This window comes from Scardinius erythrophthalmus (genome assembly GCF_964197995.2).
Source record: "Scardinius erythrophthalmus genome assembly, chromosome: 11".
Taxonomy (NCBI): Eukaryota; Metazoa; Chordata; class Actinopteri; order Cypriniformes; family Leuciscidae; genus Scardinius; species Scardinius erythrophthalmus.
Genome location: NC_138231.1, coordinates 32,773,404 through 32,797,574, shown reverse-complemented (window position 1 = coordinate 32,797,574; position 24,171 = coordinate 32,773,404). Strand labels below are relative to the sequence as shown.

Here is a 24,171-nt window from a genome sequence, read left to right as displayed (position 1 = left end):
ATATAACAAACACAAAATGTAACAGTTTCCAAATCAGACAAGTATGGATGAATCAGCTGTGATTTAACAACAACAGAATATCTTCTGTGAAACAGCAAAAAAACATTGTTGCTCAAGTATAAAGTGGAAACAAAGCAACCTCAGCATCCATTTTTATGCCTTCCCGCTCTCTCTCCAACTCTGAAAAGCTTTTCCAATATTAAAGCAGGTTCTAGGTCTTGCCTGATCGGAACCCTTCTTCTTGCAATTATATTCTTTTGACCTTTTCCTCTTTGGTAATATCTCAGCCATCTCTCTTCCTTCCTATAGTCTTTCTACAAATGTCCCGCTTGCTCACTTTCTCTCCTCCCCCATCATGACTGTATACACACCCTACTGCTGACTGACTACAAGATTGTTTTGGTGCTCCGTGAATCAGTTCAATGAGCCCACTTTATTTTTTTCTCCTATTTACACAGCTATCAATACGTTCAAACACTATTTTATTTTTCAGCACATATACAGAACAGACATCTAGAAAATATTTAGATGTTGGTTTAAATTTTCAACAGCGTTTCTCAGAAATCGCTTACTGCACCTTTAAAAAATATACATATTTTATAATTGCTGCAGTAAGGTAGAAAAATGATCATTTAAACTCACCTAAACAGGTAAATATCATTGAGGCTAGCACTGAGAGTTTTAGAAACGTTTTCTTGTTTTCTTTTGAGAAGTTCCTCTAGACTTGCCATATAGCTGCCATTGAAAAAAGGAGAGAGCATGTCAGTCTTATTTTAATGCATGAAAATGTGACAAAGATAGTGACTAATTATCTACCTCAGAAAAAAGCTGTCCAGCTGGCATAGAAGACTCCAGGCTTTACTTTCACAGCTCAAAACTGTGTTGACCTCTCTCACAGTCGCATCAAGAAGCTATGAAACAAAAATGGTTACACTTCAATGGCTAACCACATAAAGCCAAAAACAAAAAAAATTTTTTTGATGATACCAACATGCATAACTAAATTAAGATGATGGTTAGAGAGTGAGTAGAGCCTATAACCTACTGGTAAAACATCTACAGCAAGGTTACTGAAGTAGTATCCATCCATTATCTCTGGATCGAAGCCATCATTCCACTTTTTCACTTCTTTCTCAAGAACGTTGGATAACCACTTTCTGATCTCGTTCTAATGAGAGAAAATAAGCAAGAGGAATTAGGCTATAAACTAAAGCTGTAAATGATATGAGAGTAATAAGAACATTAACTAATACCATATATCTACACCAGATGTGAGCTGTTCGTTCGGTCAGAAGCAAATAGAACACATTATAATCATTGAAGTTGCCTAAATTGGATGCTCCACATTGCATATAGTGGTGAATCGCCTACAGTAAATGGATGCCTTGTTCTTTCTGATGTACCACATGCAGTTGTGCTACTCCTGACAACGGGATGAATGGATTTGGAAGGCAGCCTCAAGTCATTGTGGTGTGGTGCATTGCATCAATGGACGCAAAGAGGGCAAACATGGTACAACCCCAATTCAAGAAAAGTTGGGATATTTTGTAAAATGCAATAATACCAAGAATCTGTGATGTGTTATTTCTCTTGAACCTTTATTCAAGTACAAATAAAAAATGTCCAATGTTTTCATTGGCCAAATTAATTGTATTTTGTAAATATAAACAAATTTTGATTTTGATGGCTGCAACAACTGCAAAAAAGTTGGAAAAATAAAAGTGAAAAAATTACAGAATATCCAAGTTAAACTCTTTTGAAACAGTCTACAGTTAGCAGGTGAATTGGTAATATGTGCGGCATCGTGATTGGGTATAAAAGGAACATTCAACATAGGCAGCGGTAAAGGTGTTGTGACACAGTGGTAAAAGTTAATGTGACAATTTTGTTGCAGTGTGTTGCAGCCATCAAAAAATCTAAATTTGTTTATATTTACAAAATACAATTGAGTTGGTCAGTGAAACCATTGAAAATCTATTCTTTGCACTTTTGTCAGTTGAATAAAGGTTAAAGAGAATTTACAAATCACAGATTCTTGATTTGACGTTATTTTACAAAATGTCCCAACTTTTCTGGAAATGTGGTTCTATACGAATCTGTTAGATTATGCAATTGTGTTATTCTGAAATAAGTTTACTATTGATTAACCATTTTCTAATAACAGTCATGTACTGAATGACCTCTTTGTATGAGAAGTACTGTTCCTCTAATCTCTTAAGATCTTCTTCAGGTAACAAAGGTCCAATCGATGAATTGTTGATGTGCTCCTCTAGTTCTTTGTGCTTCAATACATCTCTGAGAAAAAACATATTAAAGAATATTAACATTTCAGAAACTGTGTCTGAAAATGTTGAATAATTTATAATATAATTTAGGAAGTAATAGGTCATGATTTTGAAAATGCTAATTGGCACTTACTTTGGGTAGTAATTGACAATCCAACTCAATATATAGAGGCAATCCTCATAATCAATACTGGATCTGGCAAGCTCTTGGAGTCTGGTGGAGAAGGTTTGATGGTAGAGTTGAGCATACGTTCTGCAGATGTCAAAGTCTGGTGGATAACATTCTCTCAGATTTCGGACCACTCTAAGCAGGTCTTTTTGTACTTGTTTGCCCATTTGACACACCACTGTCTTCAAGGAGGTAGACAGCTTGTCTACTGTATTCTCCTGTTCATTTGCAGTCTTCATTCGTACCTCCACGACCGTCTGGAGTAGACTGTCATGCATCTTTCTGCACTCTGTGGGCCTCCATATTGGACGCTGATCCACAGCCACTTCCGCCCAGCGTCTGTCTTGTTCCTCCTCTTGAAGTATTGAAGTCAAAGCACTCTTGAGTGTCTCCTGATTGTCCTCACTGAAAGAATCATGGATGGCCATCCTCAGTCGCAAAATGAAGATCTCATAGTCTTTCTGCAACTTGTCCTCCACTTCTTCTGTCCTGGCCACTTCATTTGAACCGAAGAGACGTTCCTCAGCTTTCACAAGCTGCTGCTGTGCTTTAGCCAGACGGTTCTGTTCAAGGTTTCCATTAAAATCCAGTTCCACTGCAGTATGTGAGAAGACAATTCTGTTATATTCACTTAACTTTTTCTGAAAAATAACCCTCTGTTGTGAGCAGGCCGCTCTCTCACGGCCCTCGGCCTCGTCGTGTCACTCATCAGTAATCAAGCCATCGGCCTCGTGCCGCTCTCTCACGGCCCTCGGCCTCGTCCTGCTCGCCACATCCTCAATATTTTTTATAATATGTTTAAACAGATGTTTATGAAAATATACAGCTGCTAAATATATTTTATTAGGGGTCATATTAAAGAGTCCTTGGCATCAAAGAGAAAACCCCAGGTATACCATACACAAGGGAATAAATGTATAATGTAGAGGATAAAATGTATAAATGGGCATTTAGATTTTTATATATATATATATATATATATATATATGTAGAATTGAAAATAATATGAACAAATATATTTGCTTGACTGTTTTTCTACCCCCTCTTCCGACCACAATGACCATTTGGAGTTACAAAAGGCACAGAGGGGCTGATAGTGATCTAGGCTTGGAGGCCAAATGTTTGTACTTTGGGGGTAGATGAATTTCACACCTTTAGTACAGTGGTGGAAGTGTAATTATCTGATTGGTCAGTTTGAATGTCTCACATTTGGGTTTTAGTCACATGGTCAAGGAAAGGATAAAAGACGATTGAAACTGTTGCTCTGTCTCTTGGATGCTCTGGCTATCTTCTTCTCTGGGTCCCTTTCTTGGGGGCTCCTCTTTATCTCTCTCTCTCTCTCTCTCTCTCTCTCTCTCTGGTAACATTTTTCATATATGCTGGGTACAATTAATAATATAAGTTATCATCATCTCATACATATATTTTGTAACTATTTTAGGTGTAACCATAACCATAATTTGTCATTAAACCTTTTCAATTGCAACTAATGTGCTAACTAGTTTTGATTCGGATTTGACTTTGAAGTGCTACATATTGCAATACAATATCATCACTATCTATAGCAACGCTCTCCCACAAATATTAAGCTATTGTAACTGCACTTATTTCCGTCGTTGGTATAAGTGGCAGTGGGTGGTTAAAGACAAGAAATGTGCAGTTTTCTACCATCTTGCCAATAACGTTTCTTTAGTCATTCGGCAGTTCTTGCAGCTTGAACCACTGCAGGAATTCCACCCTTACAGATGGTGCCGAAACCCGGGATCCCTTGCAGTGTGTTTTCTGAAATTTCACTTTAAACAGAATGAGGACATTTTTCACAGTTGATTTTGTGAATGGATTAAAGCTGACCTTCTGACCATGGAATGGGTAAGTCTGTTTTCATTGTTTAATGGTATGATAGGAAATGTCTCCATTTGCATGAATCGAATGAAACAGAATTTAGAAGGTTTTGAATAGCTTTAATAGTCCCATTACTGTATAATTTGTAAATATTGTGAATATTCAGATCTCCTCGGGGATGGAAGGGAAAAAATCTGATAATAGTGATGTATTGTTTGCTTTATGGAGCAAAAAAGTTGAGCCTACCTTGTGTAAACTCAAAAAAGAGTACATTGGAATTAAATGTCCAGATAAAGAAATGCTCCAATGGTGGGACACAATTGGCAAACATCAAAAGAAATCAAAACATGCTGAAATAATTGAGGCTTTAAACTTCATAAGTTTTACACGGCTACGTGAGTTAACAACATGTCTATCTTCAAGTATAGATGCTAAATGCAAAGAAGTGCAATCTAAAAATGCAGAGGCACAAAAGTCTGAGGCAAAGATTCAAGATCTTCAAACGCAGCTAGATAAATGTCTAGCTGAGCAGTTTGCCCTGACTGAAAAGTGTAAAAATCACAAAGAGACCATTGCAGAACTCAAGGCTAAGCTAAATGCTAAATTGTCTCCCAAAATGCTTAAAGCTCCAGTATGTGACTTTGGTATTTGACCACAAGAGGGCGCAGTTTCCAACAATAACAAAGGCGAAGCTTGATGACGCTATGAAGGAGGTGACGATGGGAGATGTGGTTTATAATGCGTTTTCACCATCTAGCGATGTATCTAAATGGAATTAATGAATCATGATCACGGATGAGGTAATTTATTCGTTTTTGTATTACCTGTATGTCTTATCGTATTATTTTATGTCATCATAATTAATGAACTGCAAGGGACGTGAAATGTTATGCTATATTAGGCTATCCCGTTACAACATACAGCTATTTGTCAAATGATTTGTTTGGTTAATGTTGTGCAGTTTTACGTTTTTTATGGTTAATGCCGTGTTGTTTAACGTGTTCAAACCAATATCTAAAAGTAAATTTGAACGAACATTTGCAAGTAATGACTAAATATTTTTTTTAACATCATCTCCGATTGTAATTGTACTGCCATAATCTCGGTCACCACACGTGATAAAAAGCCTTACCAAAGTACAAAGAGCAATATAACTTTGTTTATAAGTGCTATTATTGACAGTTGCATGTCTTACCTGTCTCAATACACTCGCGAGAGAGTCTCTGACAAGTCCAGACGCGCAGCTCTCTCCATCTCGAAAACGCCTGCCGATATTTATCCGGGTTTTATTCCTCCGTTTGTCACACAGTCCGTGACTCCGCGTGTATCCGAATATGGACGCTTTCGTTTTGTTGGCACTTCAATACTCGCCAAAGAGTTCGTGATCCATAACAGCTATAACCATACAGTCTATGGCTATAACGCTTTAACCACCACTTCCGCATTTTACCATGCGATATTCCGGTGATGTGGGTCATATTTTTTATTTTATTCCTTTTTTTATTCTTTGTCAGATGTCTTTATTGTTTATTGTGATAAGAAAAAAACCTCAATAAAGTTGTAAAAAAAAAAAAAAAAATCCGGTGTGGTGGAATATCCTATCACATGGTCCACACCGGAAAGAAGGATAGAGAGAGCGGACATTGCGTCACTGAGGCGCGACATTTCTTTTCCGGGACGGCCAGTTATTTAAAATCGGAATTTCTCTGAAATAAAAAATCTTTGGAGACTTTTGAGATATTGTAAGTACATAACTGGAGGAAATATATCACACTGTGCAAGTTATTTTTGGAAATTTTATTACAAAATCCCTACATATTGGAGCTTTAACAGCGATGGGACTAAAAAGCATGTTCACTTCTTAGAGGAGGTGACTTGCTCTAATGAATCTGAAATGTTTAGTTCAGAAAATGCATGTGCAACTGACCAAGAAAGTGTGCCTATTTCAGTTCTTAAGGTGATGCAACACCGTAATAGCGCAGAGTCATGTACCAGAACGCATGGTGTACAAGCATTAGAGAGTCGTGAAAATCCTCAAACTCCAGGAGAACGTAGCAAACATCCCTATGGTAAAGAAAACAGGTTTTGCTGTTCCTGTCAGAAAATAGGCCATAAAGAGGGAAAATGCTGGTCACTGGGAAGGGGCAGACCTCCACCTTATTTTCAGAAAAATAGTAAACCACTTTCTAAGAGCAAAAATCAGCGATCTGCACGTACAGGCAAAACTCTTAGTGAGTTAACTGCTTTGTTCATGCAAGGCCTTCAGCTATTAACTTCACTTGCTAGTGGGTTAGTAGCCCAATAGCAAGAAGTTTAATATCCAAATTGCAATGATCCTGTTTGTATTTTCAAATTTGTAATTGTGTGTAACACATTGTGCTCATAGAACACACGTTATAGTTGTTTGTGCTACTACATGTGCACATAGGCTAATTAAGTTTATTCTTTAAGACACATGAGTGCTTTACTGTAAGTGTTATATGAAACACTTAGGTTAAAAGGCTGTAGATGCTAAGAATTCTAGGCCATGTATCTTGTGTAAATTGGAATATTTGTTTTACTGGAATTGCATAGCAATTTTAAGTTGCACGTGTGACTATGTTGAATTTGTTTGTCTCCTTAGTGGAAAACTCTGCTATTTTTCCATATAGCTGCAGTAAAACCACGCAAAGGAGCATAGAATTGCCACGTGGCCACAATGTTAATCACGATTTGCATTAAACATGAAAATGCTTCCCTCACAACAGAACAGGATTCAGTAACTCTGTACTTTGCACTTTTCTCATGCTCCTTTAACTGAAACAATGGTGTGGGAACATTTTGAGCCAGATCACACCTCATACCCACATTCTCATGCTGGCTCCCTGTTACAACAACAGGACCAAATTTGCATCACAATTGTAAAACCTCCTCACCTTTGTTTTGGGGCATGATGAATTTACACATAGCCACAGCTAAATGCAGCCACCATTTGATCTTCACACAAAGACAAATCTGCATCTATCTGATTCTGCCTCACAAAATTAATGCATACAATGTTATTTAAGTCTTTACATCTAGACTGAATTATAACTATGAATTGCATCCAGTAATTGTTTGTTTTGTTTTTGTTTGGATTTACTTTATCACTTAAGTAATCATTAGTCTCACCAAGTTAAATTTTAAATTGTATGTCAGTATTTCTAATTTTTACCCAAGTACAAATATTTGTATTCTCATTAATGCATTTGAAACCATTTCTGCTTATTTGTATTTTGTCCATTTTACTTGCAACAATGTTTTTGGACATTAATTCAATTGAATCTCTGTGTTTGGTTACACTGAATATTTTGCTGATACTCTTCATGGAATGGGGTTTTAAACCAGCATTTTTTGTTTTGTTGAAATGCAATTTATTTAAATGTTTCCAGAAACAGTGTAAGAGCTTGTAAGATCTTCTTTTGTTCTCCCTTGACCATATTTTTAAGTACATCAATTTAAGGGCTTTTTGCCAAAGACTAATTTTAATCTGACCATATCAATCCTCTGATCAATGACAAATGCCATGTGTCTGCTTTTGCTGTTTGTTGTTATGCTCTTTTAAGACCACAGGATCCCTGCAACCAAAGTTCACATTCTGTGTCCTGCCTCAGAAAGAGGAACCAGTGTTTGCTCACAGATTCAGTGCCTGTTCTTGTGGAGGTGTGAAGTGTTCGATGGATGATTTGCATTTCTATGAACGGTGCAACACCATTTGATGGAGCCTCCTCATGCAAGGCTGAAGGAGAACAAAGGCTGAACATTAACAATTGAGATTGCAACAAGCTTGGACGAAAAGTCTGAAGATACAACTACACGCAACAGAAAGCATGTCTTTATGGATTGTGTCACCTTTGGACTCCATGTGTGTGGCCAATGGTGCCAAGGGGGGAATTGTAGAATTGAAAATAATATGAACAAATATATTTGCTTGACTGTTTTTCTACCCCCTCTTCCGACCACAATGACCATTTGGAGTTACAAAAGGCACAGAGGGGCTGATAGTGATCTAGGCTTGGAGGCCAAATGTTTGTACTTTGGGGGTAGATGAATTTCACACCTTTAGTACAGTGGTGGAAGTGTAATTATCTGATTGGTCAGTTTGAATGTCTCACATTTGGGTTTTAGTCACATGGTCAAGGAAAGGATAAAAGACGATTGAAACTGTTGCTCTGTCTCTTGGATGCTCTGGCTATCTTCTTCTCTGGGTCCCTTTCTTGGGGGCTCCTCTTTATCTCTCTCTCTCTATCTCTCTCTCTCTCTCTCTCTCTCTCTCTCTCTCTCTCTCTCTCAGGTAACATTTTTCATATATGCTGGGTACAATTAATAATATAAGTTATCATCATCTCATACATATATTTTGTAACTATTTTAGGTGCACTCAAAAAAATGCTGGGTTGTTTCTGTAAACAAATTGTTGGGTTGATTGTGCTGGGTCAAAAAGTTGGGCTGTTTGGGGTACTGTAAACACATAATTGGGTTGATCATGCTGGGTCAAATGAGTTGTAAGGGGGTCATTCACAAATAAACCGCTGGTTGGGTTATTTTGACCCAGCAACTGGTTACTTTTTTCATTCTTTGCGGAACTTTCTGGATTCTTCACTTCTGACTCGAGGAGCACGCCACTCGGAGCAGGCAGCTGTTTTATGGTAAGTTAATATGAATGTTTACCTATATTTTTTAATAAGTTGTGGTGGTAGCAGCAAGCTAATTTCACTGTTCAACATACAGTCTTTGATATGGAAGTGTGAGGGGTAACTATTTATTTCTGTGAAACATTAAATAGCCACAGCTAGCCGGTTAGAATTTTTTTGACAAAATGCCACGTTAAATCCTTAGTTGAAATTAAACCAGCTATATCAGCAGCCTTTTTGAAATATGCAGTTTAAATTATAAATTCATCATGTAATTATCGTAGGCCTATTCATTGTGGACGTTGCGTATTTAAAAGTGAGATAAGCTTTTGTACTATGAAATCCATACGCGCACTTTCCTCACAGGGCTCGCACGTAAAATCAGCGGGAAATGAGTCTCTTATGTAGGCTAGCTAGTGAGTTGTGAGTGAAAAGTCTGCTGGCGTAGTTTTAGAAATACTCGTCAGAAGAAGTGACTGAGGTAAGTTCCAGCACAATCTGCGTGTGTCTTCTGTACTGTCTCGAACCATCGTTTCTGCCAAAAAAGGCTTTCAAGAGCTTGATATAGCCTAGTTTTTATTATGTAGGATATGACTTGCAATCTTTATAAACAGCGACTGAGGAAAGGAGAAATAAATGGACAGGCGTCAGTTTTGAGAAGAAAAGTAAACCCGTTTAGTTGAACGAATGATCGTCAATATTTAAAACTTAAAAAATGCAAACTTACGATAGCCTACCCGAAGTATTTTATTGTGTGTAACATCTAAACGAGGCGATCATCAGCGCCAGTTAGGAGATTAACGAGCAGCTTTGTGGGTTTGTGAGTTTTAACCCTCTCAAGGCAGGCGTTGCTAATTTGCAACAGTTAAAAATTAACTACCTTATTTTTCCAGATACATATTTAATGAGTTTTTTTTACTCAGAAGTACCACTGCAGGACTTGGTTGTCCATTAGCAACAAACAGTTTCCCACTTGCTCACCAGATGGCAGTGTAGTCTCACTTCCAGCATGTTTGTTTCCATGGATTCCCTGAAACTGATTTTCTTGGCATCAATTTCGTGTAAGTATCACTATCAACCTCCATTAATTTGAAACTAAAACTGCATAAGAAGAGTCATAAGTGTATATAGACACAGTAAATGCCAATTAGTAGATTTGATCTCTTCTGGATTTTTCACCTGGTGCAGCTCTATTTCAACGTTGCAGATTTGCAACGTGTGGCCAGATAGGTACCACTGGATACCACATGCTTTATCTACTAGTTTGCCTATATTTTGAGCAACAGTTTATACTAGGGTTATTTTCCTATATGGAAAATGTTATAATTTGGAGTGAAGTTACAAACAATCAGAGGCAGATTTGATCAAAAGCAATGGCACAATACCATGTTCATTTGACTGTGCAGTGAGGAAAACTGATGTAGCCTAAATTCCATGGCACTTTTATTAGTACAGATCATTGTGTCAAAGCATTTTTTGGCAAACTACCTTACAGAATACTCTCTATGCAGGATTTCCAGTGTGTTATGGCAGCCAGACGAAAGATTTACTCAGTCAAGGAAGTCATTGAGTACGTTTGCCTTCCTGATGGTGCTTTATCTGACACAGAATCCATTCCAGATGATAAAATTGCTGATCCAGATTTTGAGGAATCTCCTGAAGCATACGAGTCTGACTCCAGCTTTGATGATGATGAGCCACTGGCAAACGCTAATCTCAACCACCTTGATGTTGAAATTCATAACATACATGCAGACAGTGACACTGAGGTCCCAGATGACAATGAACCTTAGCCAGCCATCACTGGTCAATGGTTGGCTCCTCTATCGCCGTCATCTCACCCAGAAGCAGGAGAAGAAGTATATGCCACTTCTTGACTTCCGTGTTCAAGTTGCAGATGCCCTCATCAAGGTTGGCAAACAGGCTGACTTGAACAGTAGGAAAAGAGGACGACCGTCATTGGAAGATGATCCAACCGCCCATCAGGCTGCCCCACCTCCACCTCCACTTCAGAGGATCTCTGCACCATCGGTTGATGTCAGATTAGACCGATGCGATCATTTCCCCATCCATGCTGAGAAACGTGGACGATGCAGACTGTGCAAGAGTGGCTACACGCAAATGGCCTGCCTGAAGTGCAAAGTACTTCTGTGCTTTACAAAAGACAAAAACTGTTTCTTGGAGTACCACACGACAAAGTGACTTGGAAACATGCCCTACTCAATGAGGATTTGAGATATTGGATTTGGATCCCATATTGTTTTTGTTGTTGTTCTGCCACTGAAAAGCACTTTGTTTGAAAAGTTGTATATAAAAAGTTATTGTTCATATCATATTCAGTTGTCAGTGTCTAATTACCACACTGGGCCAATGTTGCAAATCTGCAACATCCCAGAACGCCTTGCATGTGAAGGTCTCTCTAAAAAAAAAGTCAGGATTCTATTGTACTACCCCATATGATAATTTCCCCCAAATATCAGATTTTTCCTGTTACTAAAACTTAATTTGAGCCTGAAAGGGTTAACGTTAACACTATCAACATTACAGTAATATTTTACTTTTAATAAAGTAGTCTAATGTTTTATTTGAATGCCTTAATGTTGATAATATTTGTCCAAATTACTCTTTTATTACTATTACTATAATTCAGTTTGCAAATACTGAATACACATTTTGTTTGTTTTTCACATTTGGTCATTTAATGTTTGCAATATTTTAATTGCATATTCAATAATAAATTGATACTTCCACAAAAAAAAATTAACTTGCATGTCAGTTTTATTGCAACACTCTAAGTGATTGTCTGGGAAGCAGACTCACTCTGTCAGTTTAAAACGCATATCTTTTACCTGGCATTCATATAGAACATTATACATTTCTATTATTCAAATCAGTTAAATGATTATTAGGCTGCATAGGTCAGCCGGAACCGGGGACACTTTCCTATAACACCTGATGTACTCATTATTTAATAAGAAGAATGGCATCTATGCTAATTTTTGTCTTTCTGTTCATTCTAAAGTTTACTGAAGTCAGCCGGATCCAGGCCGTATCCAGATCAGAAGGTGGACCTGGGCCTGGACCCATCCATGACGCATCCCTGATGTGCCAGCCTCATCAGCCCTGTGAAGGCCTCATCGACACGACTGATCCTCAACAAACTCGTCTCCATACCGGTGTGATGACTCCGACTTCCAACCAGATGGAACTGGATAAATATTCTGAATTTTCTTATTCAATCTGACCTCTGACCTGTAATGCTGCCTGAATCATAATCATACACTGTTCGCTCGATGGCCAGGGGAGAACTGAGCGACTGAGCCTGGTTTCTCCCAAGGTTTTTTTCTCCATTCTGTCTCCTGATGGAGTTTTGGTTCCTTGCCACTGTTGCCTTGGCTTTTGGCTTGCTTAGTTGGGGACATTTAATATTCAACAATATTATTGATTTGCCTTAAGGTGGACAATGACGCAATTTTTCATCTAGAAACAAACTTTTTTTTGTATTATTTTCATGTTACAGTATTACTGTGAAGCTGCTTTAATACAATATGTATTGTAAAAAGTGCTATATAATTAAAGATGACTCTACTTGACTTGTGAGGACCAACATGGTTGAATATTTACAAAATGGGATGACTGGTGAATTGCTGCACATTCTGTGCCTCAGGGATGAAATGAGGGGGACATGTCAGACCTTTGACATTGATTAACATTTGTATTCAATAACGAAAAGTATTAAAGAAATGTATAAAATTAAAAAAAAAATTAAATAAGATTGAAATCACATATACTGTGGCCTCTCTGGTTTATTGTATTACAGAGATAATAATTATTTTACATTCGTAATATAACAAATATTTGTTACTAATTTTATTAAGGCAATGAGACAAGAAATAACCCAGCACATGAGTAAGACTTAACCCAGCAAGAGGGTTAATTTCACCCACTGGTTGAGTCAAATGAATGACCCAGAAATATGGGTTAAATGGTAAAACCCAGCACTTGGGTCAAACCAACCCAGCGCGTGTTCTGTCCAATAGTGACCCAGCGGTGTGGTTAAGGTTGGGTTATTTTTTAACCCAGCAGTTTTTAGAGTGTGTAACCATAACCATAATTTGTCATTAAACCTTTTCAATTGCAACTAATGTGCTAACTAGTTTTGATTCGGATTTGACTTTGAAGTGCTACATATTGCAATACAATATCATCACTATCTATAGCAACGCTCTCCCACAAATATTAAGCTATTGTAACTGCACTTATTTCCGTCGTTGGTATAAGTGGCAGTGGGTGGTTAAAGACAAGAAATGTGCAGTTTTCTACCATCTTGCCAATAACGTTTCTTTAGTCATTCAGCAGTTCTTGCAGCTTGAACCACTGCAGGAATTCCACCCTTACATATATATATATATATATATATATATATATATATATATATATATATATATATATATATATATATATATATTGTTGGGTTTCTATAACCCAGTTTTAAAACCCCTGTAAAATAGTTCCTGTAATTTTGAATTCATGAAAAGATTGTCTGTTACCTGATGGAGTTTCGTGGGATTTTGCATTCTTCTGCCGTTTCATGAAGTCAGGAATTTTCATTTTGAACCCATGTTTCGGTCTTTCCTCTTCGGGATCACCAGGGGAACTTGCTATGCCTTCATAGGCATCAAGGTCCACAACTAAAGTATAAATCAGAAATTAACAGATAAGAAACTTGCTTCATTTTCTCTAAATTACATGCTCTAATTAAAACTCTAGTTAATGGACTCTTTAATAGACTTCACTTAAGCTTGACGAAGTTGCTCCGCTAATGCATATCACTGGCACCCCAACCCTCCTGTTAGCGCCACATAGCTGCTGAACAGCACGAAAGAGATACCACGACAGTGCAATATTAGCAGCATTTTATGATGCTCATGTAAAGCTAATGAGCAATATGCTGGTGTACTGCTATTTCTGTTCATATCATCAGAATAGGGTGTTAATATAGTGCTAATGATCTGTAAATGGAAATCCAAACTGAGCTTCACTGACTTATAATTTCATAAATGAAACATGTAGCAATGTAGACAACAAGACAAACCATCCAAAACATGAACAAAACAATCTGCTATTTTACCTAATGCTTCGGGGCTGAGAACATGTTTTTTGAGCTGATTTTTCTGACATTGTGCGTTGGGATCTTTATCAGCTATGCCATCATCGCTTCTGATTTCTTCACAAATGTCAAGGTCTTTATCTGAAAGCATAAAATACACAACAGTGAATGTACAAATTAAAACATTAATCTTGTAAATTCTTCAAAGAAATAAATCCCTTTGTTTGAATATTGGGGCGTAAGTGTCCCTAAGGTGGTTAATCTGCCAGGATGTGCTACCATGCTATTCTAAAAATGTCGTAATTACCGTAATGATTCTGAACTGTAAAAAGCCTTCAAGAGCTTGTAGAATTATGAGCAAATCTTGGCGCTGAGAGCTACCAAGCATACTGCCCAGGCAATAGGCAGGTCCATGGCGGGAATGGTGTCAGTAGAGCGCCATCTTTGGCTTACTCTTACTGACAACAAAGAAAAGGATAAAACCGTTCCATGTCTAAGACTATTTGGTGAGTCTGTCACTGGTGTGGTGGAGAAGTTTCAGATAGTGAAACAGCAGTCTGCTGTTTTTCACCAGCTCATCTCACGCAGGTCTAAGGAGGCCGAGCTGCAACTGCCTTCAGCTTGTTCACACTCGTCTTCTCTATAGCTCCCCCGTGAGGTGCAATGAAGTGAGCCATCGCCTATGGAACCCCCTTGCAGAGACTGGGGTCCTAGGACTCGTCCAATGGTTCGCTTGGGGCAACGCAAACGGATAGACCTGAGTTTGACGGCCAAGGCCTCTCATTTTCAGGTTCCCAGCAGCAGTTCCTGATTCCTTCACTCGTCCTTGGATGCCAGGCCCTCCATTGGAGAGTTTGGACGAACCGCACAAGTGTATTTGCCTCTCTCATCGTGGCCTCCTGGCTCCGGTCTTAACTGTCCCACCGCAGATTGCACCTGGGTCGGTTTTTGGCACAGCCCTCTCGACAAGCAATGACACAGATTCTCAGTGCGTTCCAGCCTTCAGAGTTTGTGGAAAAGCCCTAGAGTCATGTGCGCATGTCATGTGCTGTCGATGTGGTGGCCCAGCCCGATCGGGTGATTGGGCAGCTGTTTTAAAGGTTCCCGCCACTCATGTGCCTCGGGGCCATATGCAAGGAGCTCAGTCTATAACAATAAGATCATTAAATGTGGTCTCTCCACATGTGCAACCTGTTTTTGCAGATGCCAGAGGCTCTCTTCAATCAGAGGATGTATTGGTACCTGTGGTATGGCAGGTTCCAAAAATGGAACGATTAAGGCCCCTGGCGGATTAATTGGCCATGTGGCAACGCCTGCCCGAGATCTCGCAGTGAGTGTTACGTACCGTTCGTCACAGCTACACCATCAAATTCTGAAAAGGCCAGCCTCCTTTCAAAGGGATTCTTCCTATGATGGTGCATCCTTGGGAGATTTGATTTAGGAGATTTTGTCACTCTTAGAGAAAGGGGCTATAGTAGAAATACCCCCCCCCCCCCCACTCAGATGGAATCAGGCTTCTACAGCCATTATTTTGTTGTGCCCAAAAAGGATGGTGGTTTGAGTCCAATTTTGGACTTATGTTGCCTAATTCTTGTTCTCAGGGTAAGTAAATTCAAGATGCTGTCCATTTTGTCTCATATCCAAACTGGAGATTGGTTTGTGAACGTCAATCTAAAGGATGCGTACTTCCACATCCAGATCGTCAAGAGACACAGGAAGATCCTCAGGTTCGCTTCCGAGGGCAAAGCTTACCAATACCGTGTCCTTCCGTTCGGACTGGATCTGGCTCCTTGAACGTTCATAAAGTGTTCGTAAGGCTGATATTAGCTCAATTACAGGATTTGGCAGTAGCTCATCGAGACTTGGTGCTTGATTAGTTGAGGACCTTAGGACTACGCATGAAGCATATGTGATATGAAGCATATGTGACATTCTCGGGGCAGGACGAAGCGCTACTGGCCAATGAAGTGGCATGATAAGGGTTTCAGACATTAGTCACACCGAAGGTGTTCCCATAGCGACGGCTTTGCAGCGTCTCATTCCCTATTCAGGGAACCAAGGTTACATACGTAACCGAGATGTTTTTTGGATTGTTCTGCTGACGAAACACTAAAAATATCTTTCCAAGAAATTTCAGTAGGCTAGACAAGAAACTCCAGACAACATGAACTTTAGAAAATTATAAGTGATCTAGGAGCTTTATACATCTTTTTTTTTTTTTTTACAGAAGATGCCATTGAAAACACCTCACATCTCAGGGGCCTCATTGAAAACAATTATTGCGTATGCACAAAACAGGGCCTGAAAGAGGCGTACGCCACTTCCGAGAATAAGTTGTGATTTATATAAACAAACTTGAAGGGAAAATTTGCGCACCTGCACGCAAACTCTGACCCATACGTACGAACGTTTTGGAGATGGAGCAGTTTGGCGACACCTATGGTGAGCTGGAGTTAAATGTATTTTTGGTCACTTTTAGACCGAAAATCTAAAGGAAATTATACATATACAGAAAGATAATACAAATATAATTTCACTCACCAAGCCTATCACTTGAAGCAAATATCCATCCCTTCTTAAATGTCCGCGCCAGCGAGCGCTTTGGGCCGTTTTGTGAAACTGACGCAAATTTATCTGAAACCGACGCAGATGAAGAACCGTAAATCTTCATCATGAGTCCTAATCAGAAATACAGTGCATGCACACAATAACAGTTTAAATAAATAAAAGAATGATTTGAAGTGAACTATGTTTTACTTCTGATATAGGCTAAACATTTAGATTAAATATGCCATTCTCATTAATGGAGTTACCGTTCAGCTGCATTTCATTTCCTTTCCCTGCTCTCCCTCCCTCTCTCTAGCCGTTTCTCAATATGTGTTCTTGTCTGTACTTGTGTTCTTGTGGACTTGTGAAACGTCATCAGTCGCTGCCCTAGTCCTATTCCAATTCAAAGTTCACATCTAGCCAAGTCCAGTTCGAATCCCCGGATGTGTTCTTGATCCGCCCCTTTTACCGAGGATGCATCAAGAGGTGACTTGTGCGGACCAGTCTATGGTGCGGACTTGACAAGCCAGGTATCCCAGAATGCATCTCACACCACCAACCAGCAAGCGTCAATAGCAGAGGAGAAACCCCGTGTAATTTAAAAATACTGCTATAAATGTGTCATGAAATGTAGTTTTAAGAGTATTTCAGGCGAGAATGTAGTTGTTTAACGCTCAAATCTTTGGTTTATTTATAAAGATAGCGCCTATTTGAAAATTTGATCTGACGTTTTCGGAGTTGTGAGAACCAGGAAATCGGACGCTCGGCGCTCGTACCCTGCCTAGAACAGCCTTTCCTCGGCTTCTGCTGCTGACTTGCCGTTGGCTCGGATGTCTCTAGTCTAGTGGTATAACCTTTTACAGTCTATGGGTATAACATGAGATTTAAATCGTCTTGTGTATATCCAACAGGCGATTTGTTTATTTTATTTGTCTCATTAATGTATTATTTGTTCCCTGGCAAAACGTTAGCTGAGGGCAAAGTGAAGTTATAGCTTTATTTAACGTTAGTCTATTTAACTATGTAGCCTAGAGAGCTGACTTATGTTTGACTGAATCGTTGGCTTTATTATTGTATAGCTTCTTATACCTTTTAGGCTACTTATACTTTTAGAATGGCTATTATTGATCATTAAAACTGACATTTAGCAAAAAAGGTTATGTCATTTTATTTTATATATTTAAAACATAAAATATTTTATTATAATAGCCTACATGTTGCCTACATTCTCTTCACTGTATATACATATATGACACAACCCTGTCTCTTTTTGCTAAATGTTCGTTTTATTGATCAATATTATAATGTTTTTTATTCATCATATTTTTAAAATGAAAACAAAAAGAGTCAGGGTTGTGCTTTATATTTCGGGTTGTTGTAAATATGCAGTGAAGATAATCAATTTGCCTGAACCTCATTTGTGTGGCCATTATGTTAAAGATCTTTTTTAAATGAAAATGAAAAGAGGCAAAGTGGTGGTTTATAACATATTTTGTTTTATTTGTAGCCTATAAAGAGATAACCGGGGTATCCAGACAGAGCAAGCTGAGTGACGCTATCAAGTACGCTGCTGTTCCATTTGCAGAATTATCGGACTCGCGTCCTCCCGTCCTCGGGAGTTCGTTCTCCTGAGTCGAACTTGTCAGTCCGAACTACCAAGGACTCAAGTCCGAACTTTGCGTACTTGGTATTGAGAAACGGCTTCTATGGGGCGCCGTTTGTAAAGCATCTCACGCTGAAAATAACAGCAACATTTTGTCACATTTAACTTCAAACAATGTTTAAAAAACTGGTATGAATTTTTGACGGTCACTTTTTACCACATTTACAACAATATTTGTCAACTTAGAGATATTTTAAATAGTTAAATCTAAATATTAAATGTTACACCTAAATGTTAAATGTTAAATCTAAATGCTAAATCTAAATGTTAAATCTAAATCTAAATGTTAAATCTAAATGTAAAATTTAAATCTAAATGTTAGCCTAAATCTAAATGTTAAATATTAAATCTAAATCTAAATGTTAAATCTAAATCTAAATGTTAAATCTAAATATTAAATCTAAATCTAAATGTTAAATCTAAATCTAAATGTTAAATCTAAATGTTAAATCTAAATCTAAATGTTAAATCTAAATCTAAATGTTAAATCTAAATGTTAAATCTAAATCTAAATGTTGAATCTAAATGTTTCGGGTGAAACTAAATATTTAACTAATATGCAAATTCCAAATGCCGGTAACCGGAAGTGCCAAAATAAAAGCTCGAGGTGGTCAGTGTGTGTTTATAGCATGGTTTATAGTGTCAAATAACGATTAAAAATCATCTCATAATAATAACTATAATATAACAATAATAACTATCTAAAATAATAAACACGTTTGGAGAAACTGTAGAGTTTCGTGATGAGAGTGATGACATGACATTCAGTCAAAGTGAGCCCCCTAGTGGCTGGCTGTTATGGCTACAGGTCATAAGTCCCGCACTTTTCATAAAAGTGACACTAGCCTACTCTTCAAATACAGTTTCTCCAAACGTGTTTATTATTTTAGTTATTATCACGATAATCCATGTCCAAGAGTCCGTTTCCTCGGATGAGATGGTTTGTATTTGTTATTTGACACTATAAACCATGCTATAAACACACTGACCACCTCAAGCTTTTATTTTGGCACTTCCGGTTACCGGCATTTGTAATTTGCATATTAGTTAAATATTTAGTTTCACCCGAAACATTTAGATTCAACATTTAGATTTAGATTTAACATTTAGATTTAGATTCAACATTTAGATTTAGATTTAACATTTAGATTTAACATTTAGATTTAGATTTAACATTTAGATTTAGATTTAATATTTAGATTTAACATTTAGATTTAGATTTAACATTTAGATTTAACATTTAGATTTATATTTAATATTTAGATTTAACATTTATATTTATATTTATATTTACCATTTAGATTTAACATTTAGATTTAGATTTAACATTTAGATTTAACATTTAGATTTAGATTTAATATTTAGATTTAACATTTATATTTATATTTATATTTATATTTACCATTTAGATTTAACATTTAGATTTAGATTTAACATTTAGATTTAACATTTATATTTATATTTAGCATTTAGATTTAACATTTAGGTGTAACATTTAATATTTAGATTTAACTATTTAAAATATCCCTAAGTTGACAAATATTGTTGTAAATGTGGTAAAAGTGACCGTCAAAAATTCATACCAGTTTTTTAAACATTGTTTGAAGTTAAATGTGACAGAATGTTGCTGTTATTTTCAGCGTAGTAAGCCGCTTTACAAACGGCCCCCATAGGCTTCTGTCAGCGTCTCTCACATGCGCGCGCGCGCGCACACACACACACACACACAGCCCCTCCGTGCACACCGCGTTTCCATGAGAACGAGTGTTCGTTCGAAAGGTTGGTATCTCTATCTCGTGAACACCTTTACACAATCACACATTAAAAAGTGGTATAAAATATTTTAAATTCTGAATATAATTTTGTCAGTGTAAATGTCGACCCGAGAAGCGATTGCGCCTTATTTAGAAAGTTAACTAGTCGCTAGTTTGAGGTAAAATGACAAAAAAGGAAAACAAAAAGTCAAAACGAAATAAAAATAAAAACTAATGAAAAATGCAAAACTATAATAACCCTGATGCAGATGAGGATATGAAGTAAAATAAAACTAGGCGTTGTAAGCTCCATGATATGGTTATTTCGGGGAGGAGACGCATGTGCGCACTATCTTCCGCTGACTGGGATTTATAAAGTTAATTCTGCGGATGTTCTGGCGTACGTACGAACGGTTTTATAAGTCTGAATATTTTTCGGCTTTCAGGCGCACGTACACTTTTAGCAAGGATCCTACATAAATGAGATGCCTCACAGCCTCGCTTTCATTCTTGTCATGGCGCTGCGCTGAATGTCATGGCTGTTGTTTTCTGACATAGCATACAAAACTTATGTGATAATGCATTTTATTACGAACAACGTCATAACGCACACCTTTTCATCGTCAAAATGGATGGAAAAAGGCTGGAGATGCCATTTTTTACGCAAAATGTAGATGGAAATTATTGATGGAGAGAGAGAGCGAGAGAGAGAGAGCTAAAAACTGCAAATGTAATATGAGTAATAAATAATGCTAAAATCAGTTTGTATTCGCTGTCTTCTAATGGTGTAAAAAGGTGCGAGATATAAATTCTAACATAATGGTCAAAACCACATTTGTGATTCGAGATTCGGAAAACCTATTGGGTCTAAATTGTCATTTCACGACGTGACATTCAACGTCTAATAATACCTTGTCACTTGTTTTTTCGTTCGCCACAGTTCAGCAGCACCACAGACATAAGCGGAGAAAAATGCCCAGTTTACAGTCTGTTGTGCATATGAACGGCTTGTAGGAATCTTTTAAGAATTTTGTCGACGCATATAGTACACTAATGTATAGTATATGTAGATAAACTACCCAGACCTCAAGAAAAGTTTTAATTCATGCCCACTTGCATTCAAAAATGAATCATTTCAGAATATGATGGTGTCATGCACAGGGCCGGTTCTAGACATTTGGAGGCCCTAGGCAAAATTCATGTTGGAGGCCCCCCACCCCCAATAAAAAACACTTGAAACAAATATGATTCCTAACCTTTTTATTTATACAACATTTAATTTTAAATTTAGTATATTTTTACTTACACAGTACATAAGTTTGGACAAATTACTATTTTTAATGTTTTTGAAAGAAGTCTCTTATGCTCATCAAGCCTGGATTTATTTGATCAAAAATACAGAAAAATAATATAGTGAAATATTATTACAATTTAAAATAATGGTTTTCTATTTTACTATACTTTAAAATATATTTCTGCGATTCAAAGCTGAATTTAGTGTCACGTGATCCTTTAGAAAACTTTATAATATTCTGATTTATTATCAAATGTTAGAAATGGTGCTTAATTTTTATTTTATAACATGTGATACTTTTTTCAGGATTTTTTGATTATTAAAAAGTTGTTTTAAAAAAGTTTTCACTATCACTTTTATATATTTAACACATCCTCGCTGAATATTCCTGTTTTTTTCTGTATTTTGATCAAATAAATGCAGGCTTGTAGAGCATAATAAGAAACTTCTTTCAAAAACATTAAAGATAGTAATGGGTCCAGACTTTTTACTGGTAGCTACTACATCAAAATTTATCTAAGGTAATCTCTTTTTTGTTTAATGAAGATGTTATTGTTCTTGTTGTTATTTTTAGCTGTTTTATTCAGTTTATTCACAGTTCCAGAATCCCACTTCAGTAGATGAACATGAACCTGCTTTTATAATTGTTTTAGCTGCGTTATGGGCAGTATTTTTCCCTCCCATTTAATCAATATCTGCAGATATTGTCATATTATTAATATCAGTAATATGGTATTATGTATTGCATTGCTACCTTAAATATGCTATACACAAATCAAGTGGAAGAGAAAGATACGATCGCTACTGAGCAGGAAAAAAATTCTAATCTAATATTCGTATAGGCTATGATGTCAGGGTATTATCTAATCATCAGCATCAGAATATAGAAGATAGACCCATAGATATGAGATCCTTTATTTGAAACATTTAAAAATGTTGCAGTGTGTTGGTTTTTTAACTTTGAATACAAACGTCTTGTCTTTTACTTTTGTAGCTTTTTACTAGTCAGCTCCCAACGCGATGTTATTCGTTGTACGCGCAAATTCAAAGCGTCGCGTCTGGGCACGTTAGACGCTCGCGCTCTTTTAAACTCGTAGACTAGACAAACAAAGCGGTGAATGATTTTTCCAGAAATACGCTGATCTACAGTAGCCCACACGTTTATATTTAAAATACATTGCAATCACTCCAAAATCGATGACCTGCATTTCGAGCTGTGCTTCTTTGCGTGCCTATTTAGGCTTTTGCTTCGCACTCGCTGCACCTGATGGATGCGTTCGTTGACCGCCTCTGACGTCCCCTCGGACTTAACTGGCTGGCGCCTCTATATATACAGTCATGGGCTGGCGTTAATGTGACGTAATGTAACAGTCTATGGTTAAGATAAACATCGTCACTATTTTTAGTTAATTAATACATTTTGAAATAAATTGTAGATAGGACATTTGTACATTTTTTTTTTTTTTTTTGTCCCTCTGTCTGGGCCCCATCCCGCCAATCGGGCCCTAGGCACGTGCCTAGTTTGCCTTTGCGTTAATCCGGCTCTGGTCATGCATGCTATAGATCTGTCTTACCTTTCCACGCTTTTCTAAGCAGCATTATCCAGTATTCAATGCAGCTAAAAGCTGCCCAAGTGTGTTCAGTCTCTCTTTCAGCTTTCAGCTGGCTGTGTCATTCTGTGTTTGAGCCCCCACTGCTCTTATAGACTGCTGGTGATGAGCTCCATACATCATGTGACCTAGTGGAAAGCTGGACTCCCAAAGAAAGACTGCTGATGCTTTTGACTCTGTATTATCATGTTTTCATTTAAATACTGATTGCTATAGCCAGCTTCCTGGACTTCAAATATAATGAATACAAATAATAATATCCTAATTATATTTCTGACATGACTCATGTCTGATGACTCATGAATGTGTCTGACAATGCCATTTACTTGTTCTTGTTTTTTCCTCTCTCTTTATTTTAACTTAAAACAAGCGTTAATAACAAGCGTCCCTTTTTGACCATGCAGCACTGGGTTCCCAAAATTACCCAAATTTGGTTGTTTTTATTTTTATTTTACAGATTGGACACTGGATTTAGGTCAGTCTTTAGAAATGGCCTTTGAGTTGTTGTATTGCGAGTAGCATTACTACTATTGTGCTGTAAATGTAGGCTATTGAGAGTTTGTGCTGCAATCTGATTTAGACATTTTTTTAACAGCATTAACAATGAAAAACTCAATAGCAAACTTTAAAGGGATAGTTCACCCAAAAATATATATTTTGTCATTATTTACTCACCCTCATGTTTTTCTAAACCAAACCTGTATGAGTTTCTTTCTATTGTTGAATACAAAAGAAGATATTTTAAAGAATGCTGGTAACCTTTGACTTCCATTTTTTTTTTCTCTGCTATGGAAGTAAATGGCTACAGTCATTCTTTAAAATATCTACTTTTGTGTTCAACAGTAGAAATCAACTCATAGAGTTTTGGAACAACATTAGGATGATGAGTAAATGATGACCATTTTCATTTATGGGTGAACTATCCCTTTAGAGAAGAAGGGTAATTTAATGAGATTCAAGTTTTTTTGCTTATGTAATTTTAGCTGTCTGACTGAATCTATATAGTTAATTTACTAGTATTTTAGTTTTGATTATAGTGATACAATGTAATCTGTAGTTGCAGTAAATTGCATCTCATTTTATTTAGCTATGCAGGGAAGAGGCACTCTGAGCAGCCCTCATTTTCTTCGGTTTAAAATTGAATGTCTACTCTGACAGTAGGATTTATTTATTATAAATATTACCCATTTGTATTAATGGCTTACAATAAGTGACTTATAATAAGACAACAAGAAAGTTTTTTTA

General features: G+C 37.1%; 1 protein-coding gene across 3 annotated transcripts in view; it reads right to left on the bottom strand.

Annotated features, from left to right (window-relative positions):
* The window catches only part of tnfaip2a (tumor necrosis factor, alpha-induced protein 2a), a 29,859-nt gene extending 6,843 nt beyond the window's left edge, over positions 1-23,016 (bottom strand). The window contains exons 1-9 of one of the 3 annotated variants that reach the window (XM_081379547.1): positions 22,891-23,016; positions 16,600-16,737; positions 14,080-14,199; positions 13,499-13,639; positions 2,419-3,049; positions 2,181-2,295; positions 1,046-1,168; positions 817-911; positions 643-735 (exon numbers count right to left, since the gene is read on the bottom strand). In XM_081379547.1, the coding sequence (XP_081235673.1) occupies positions 643-735; positions 817-911; positions 1,046-1,168; positions 2,181-2,295; positions 2,419-3,049; positions 13,499-13,639; positions 14,080-14,199; positions 16,600-16,737; positions 22,891-22,915 (1,481 nt within the window). In that variant the 5' untranslated portion in view covers positions 22,916-23,016. The remainder of the gene's footprint in view (positions 1-642; positions 736-816; positions 912-1,045; positions 1,169-2,180; positions 2,296-2,418; positions 3,050-13,498; positions 13,640-14,079; positions 14,200-16,599; positions 16,738-22,890) is intronic. The other 2 variants (XM_081379548.1, XM_081379549.1) reach the window with 2 other exon arrangements.
* Between the last annotated feature and the right edge of the window lie 1,155 nt (positions 23,017-24,171).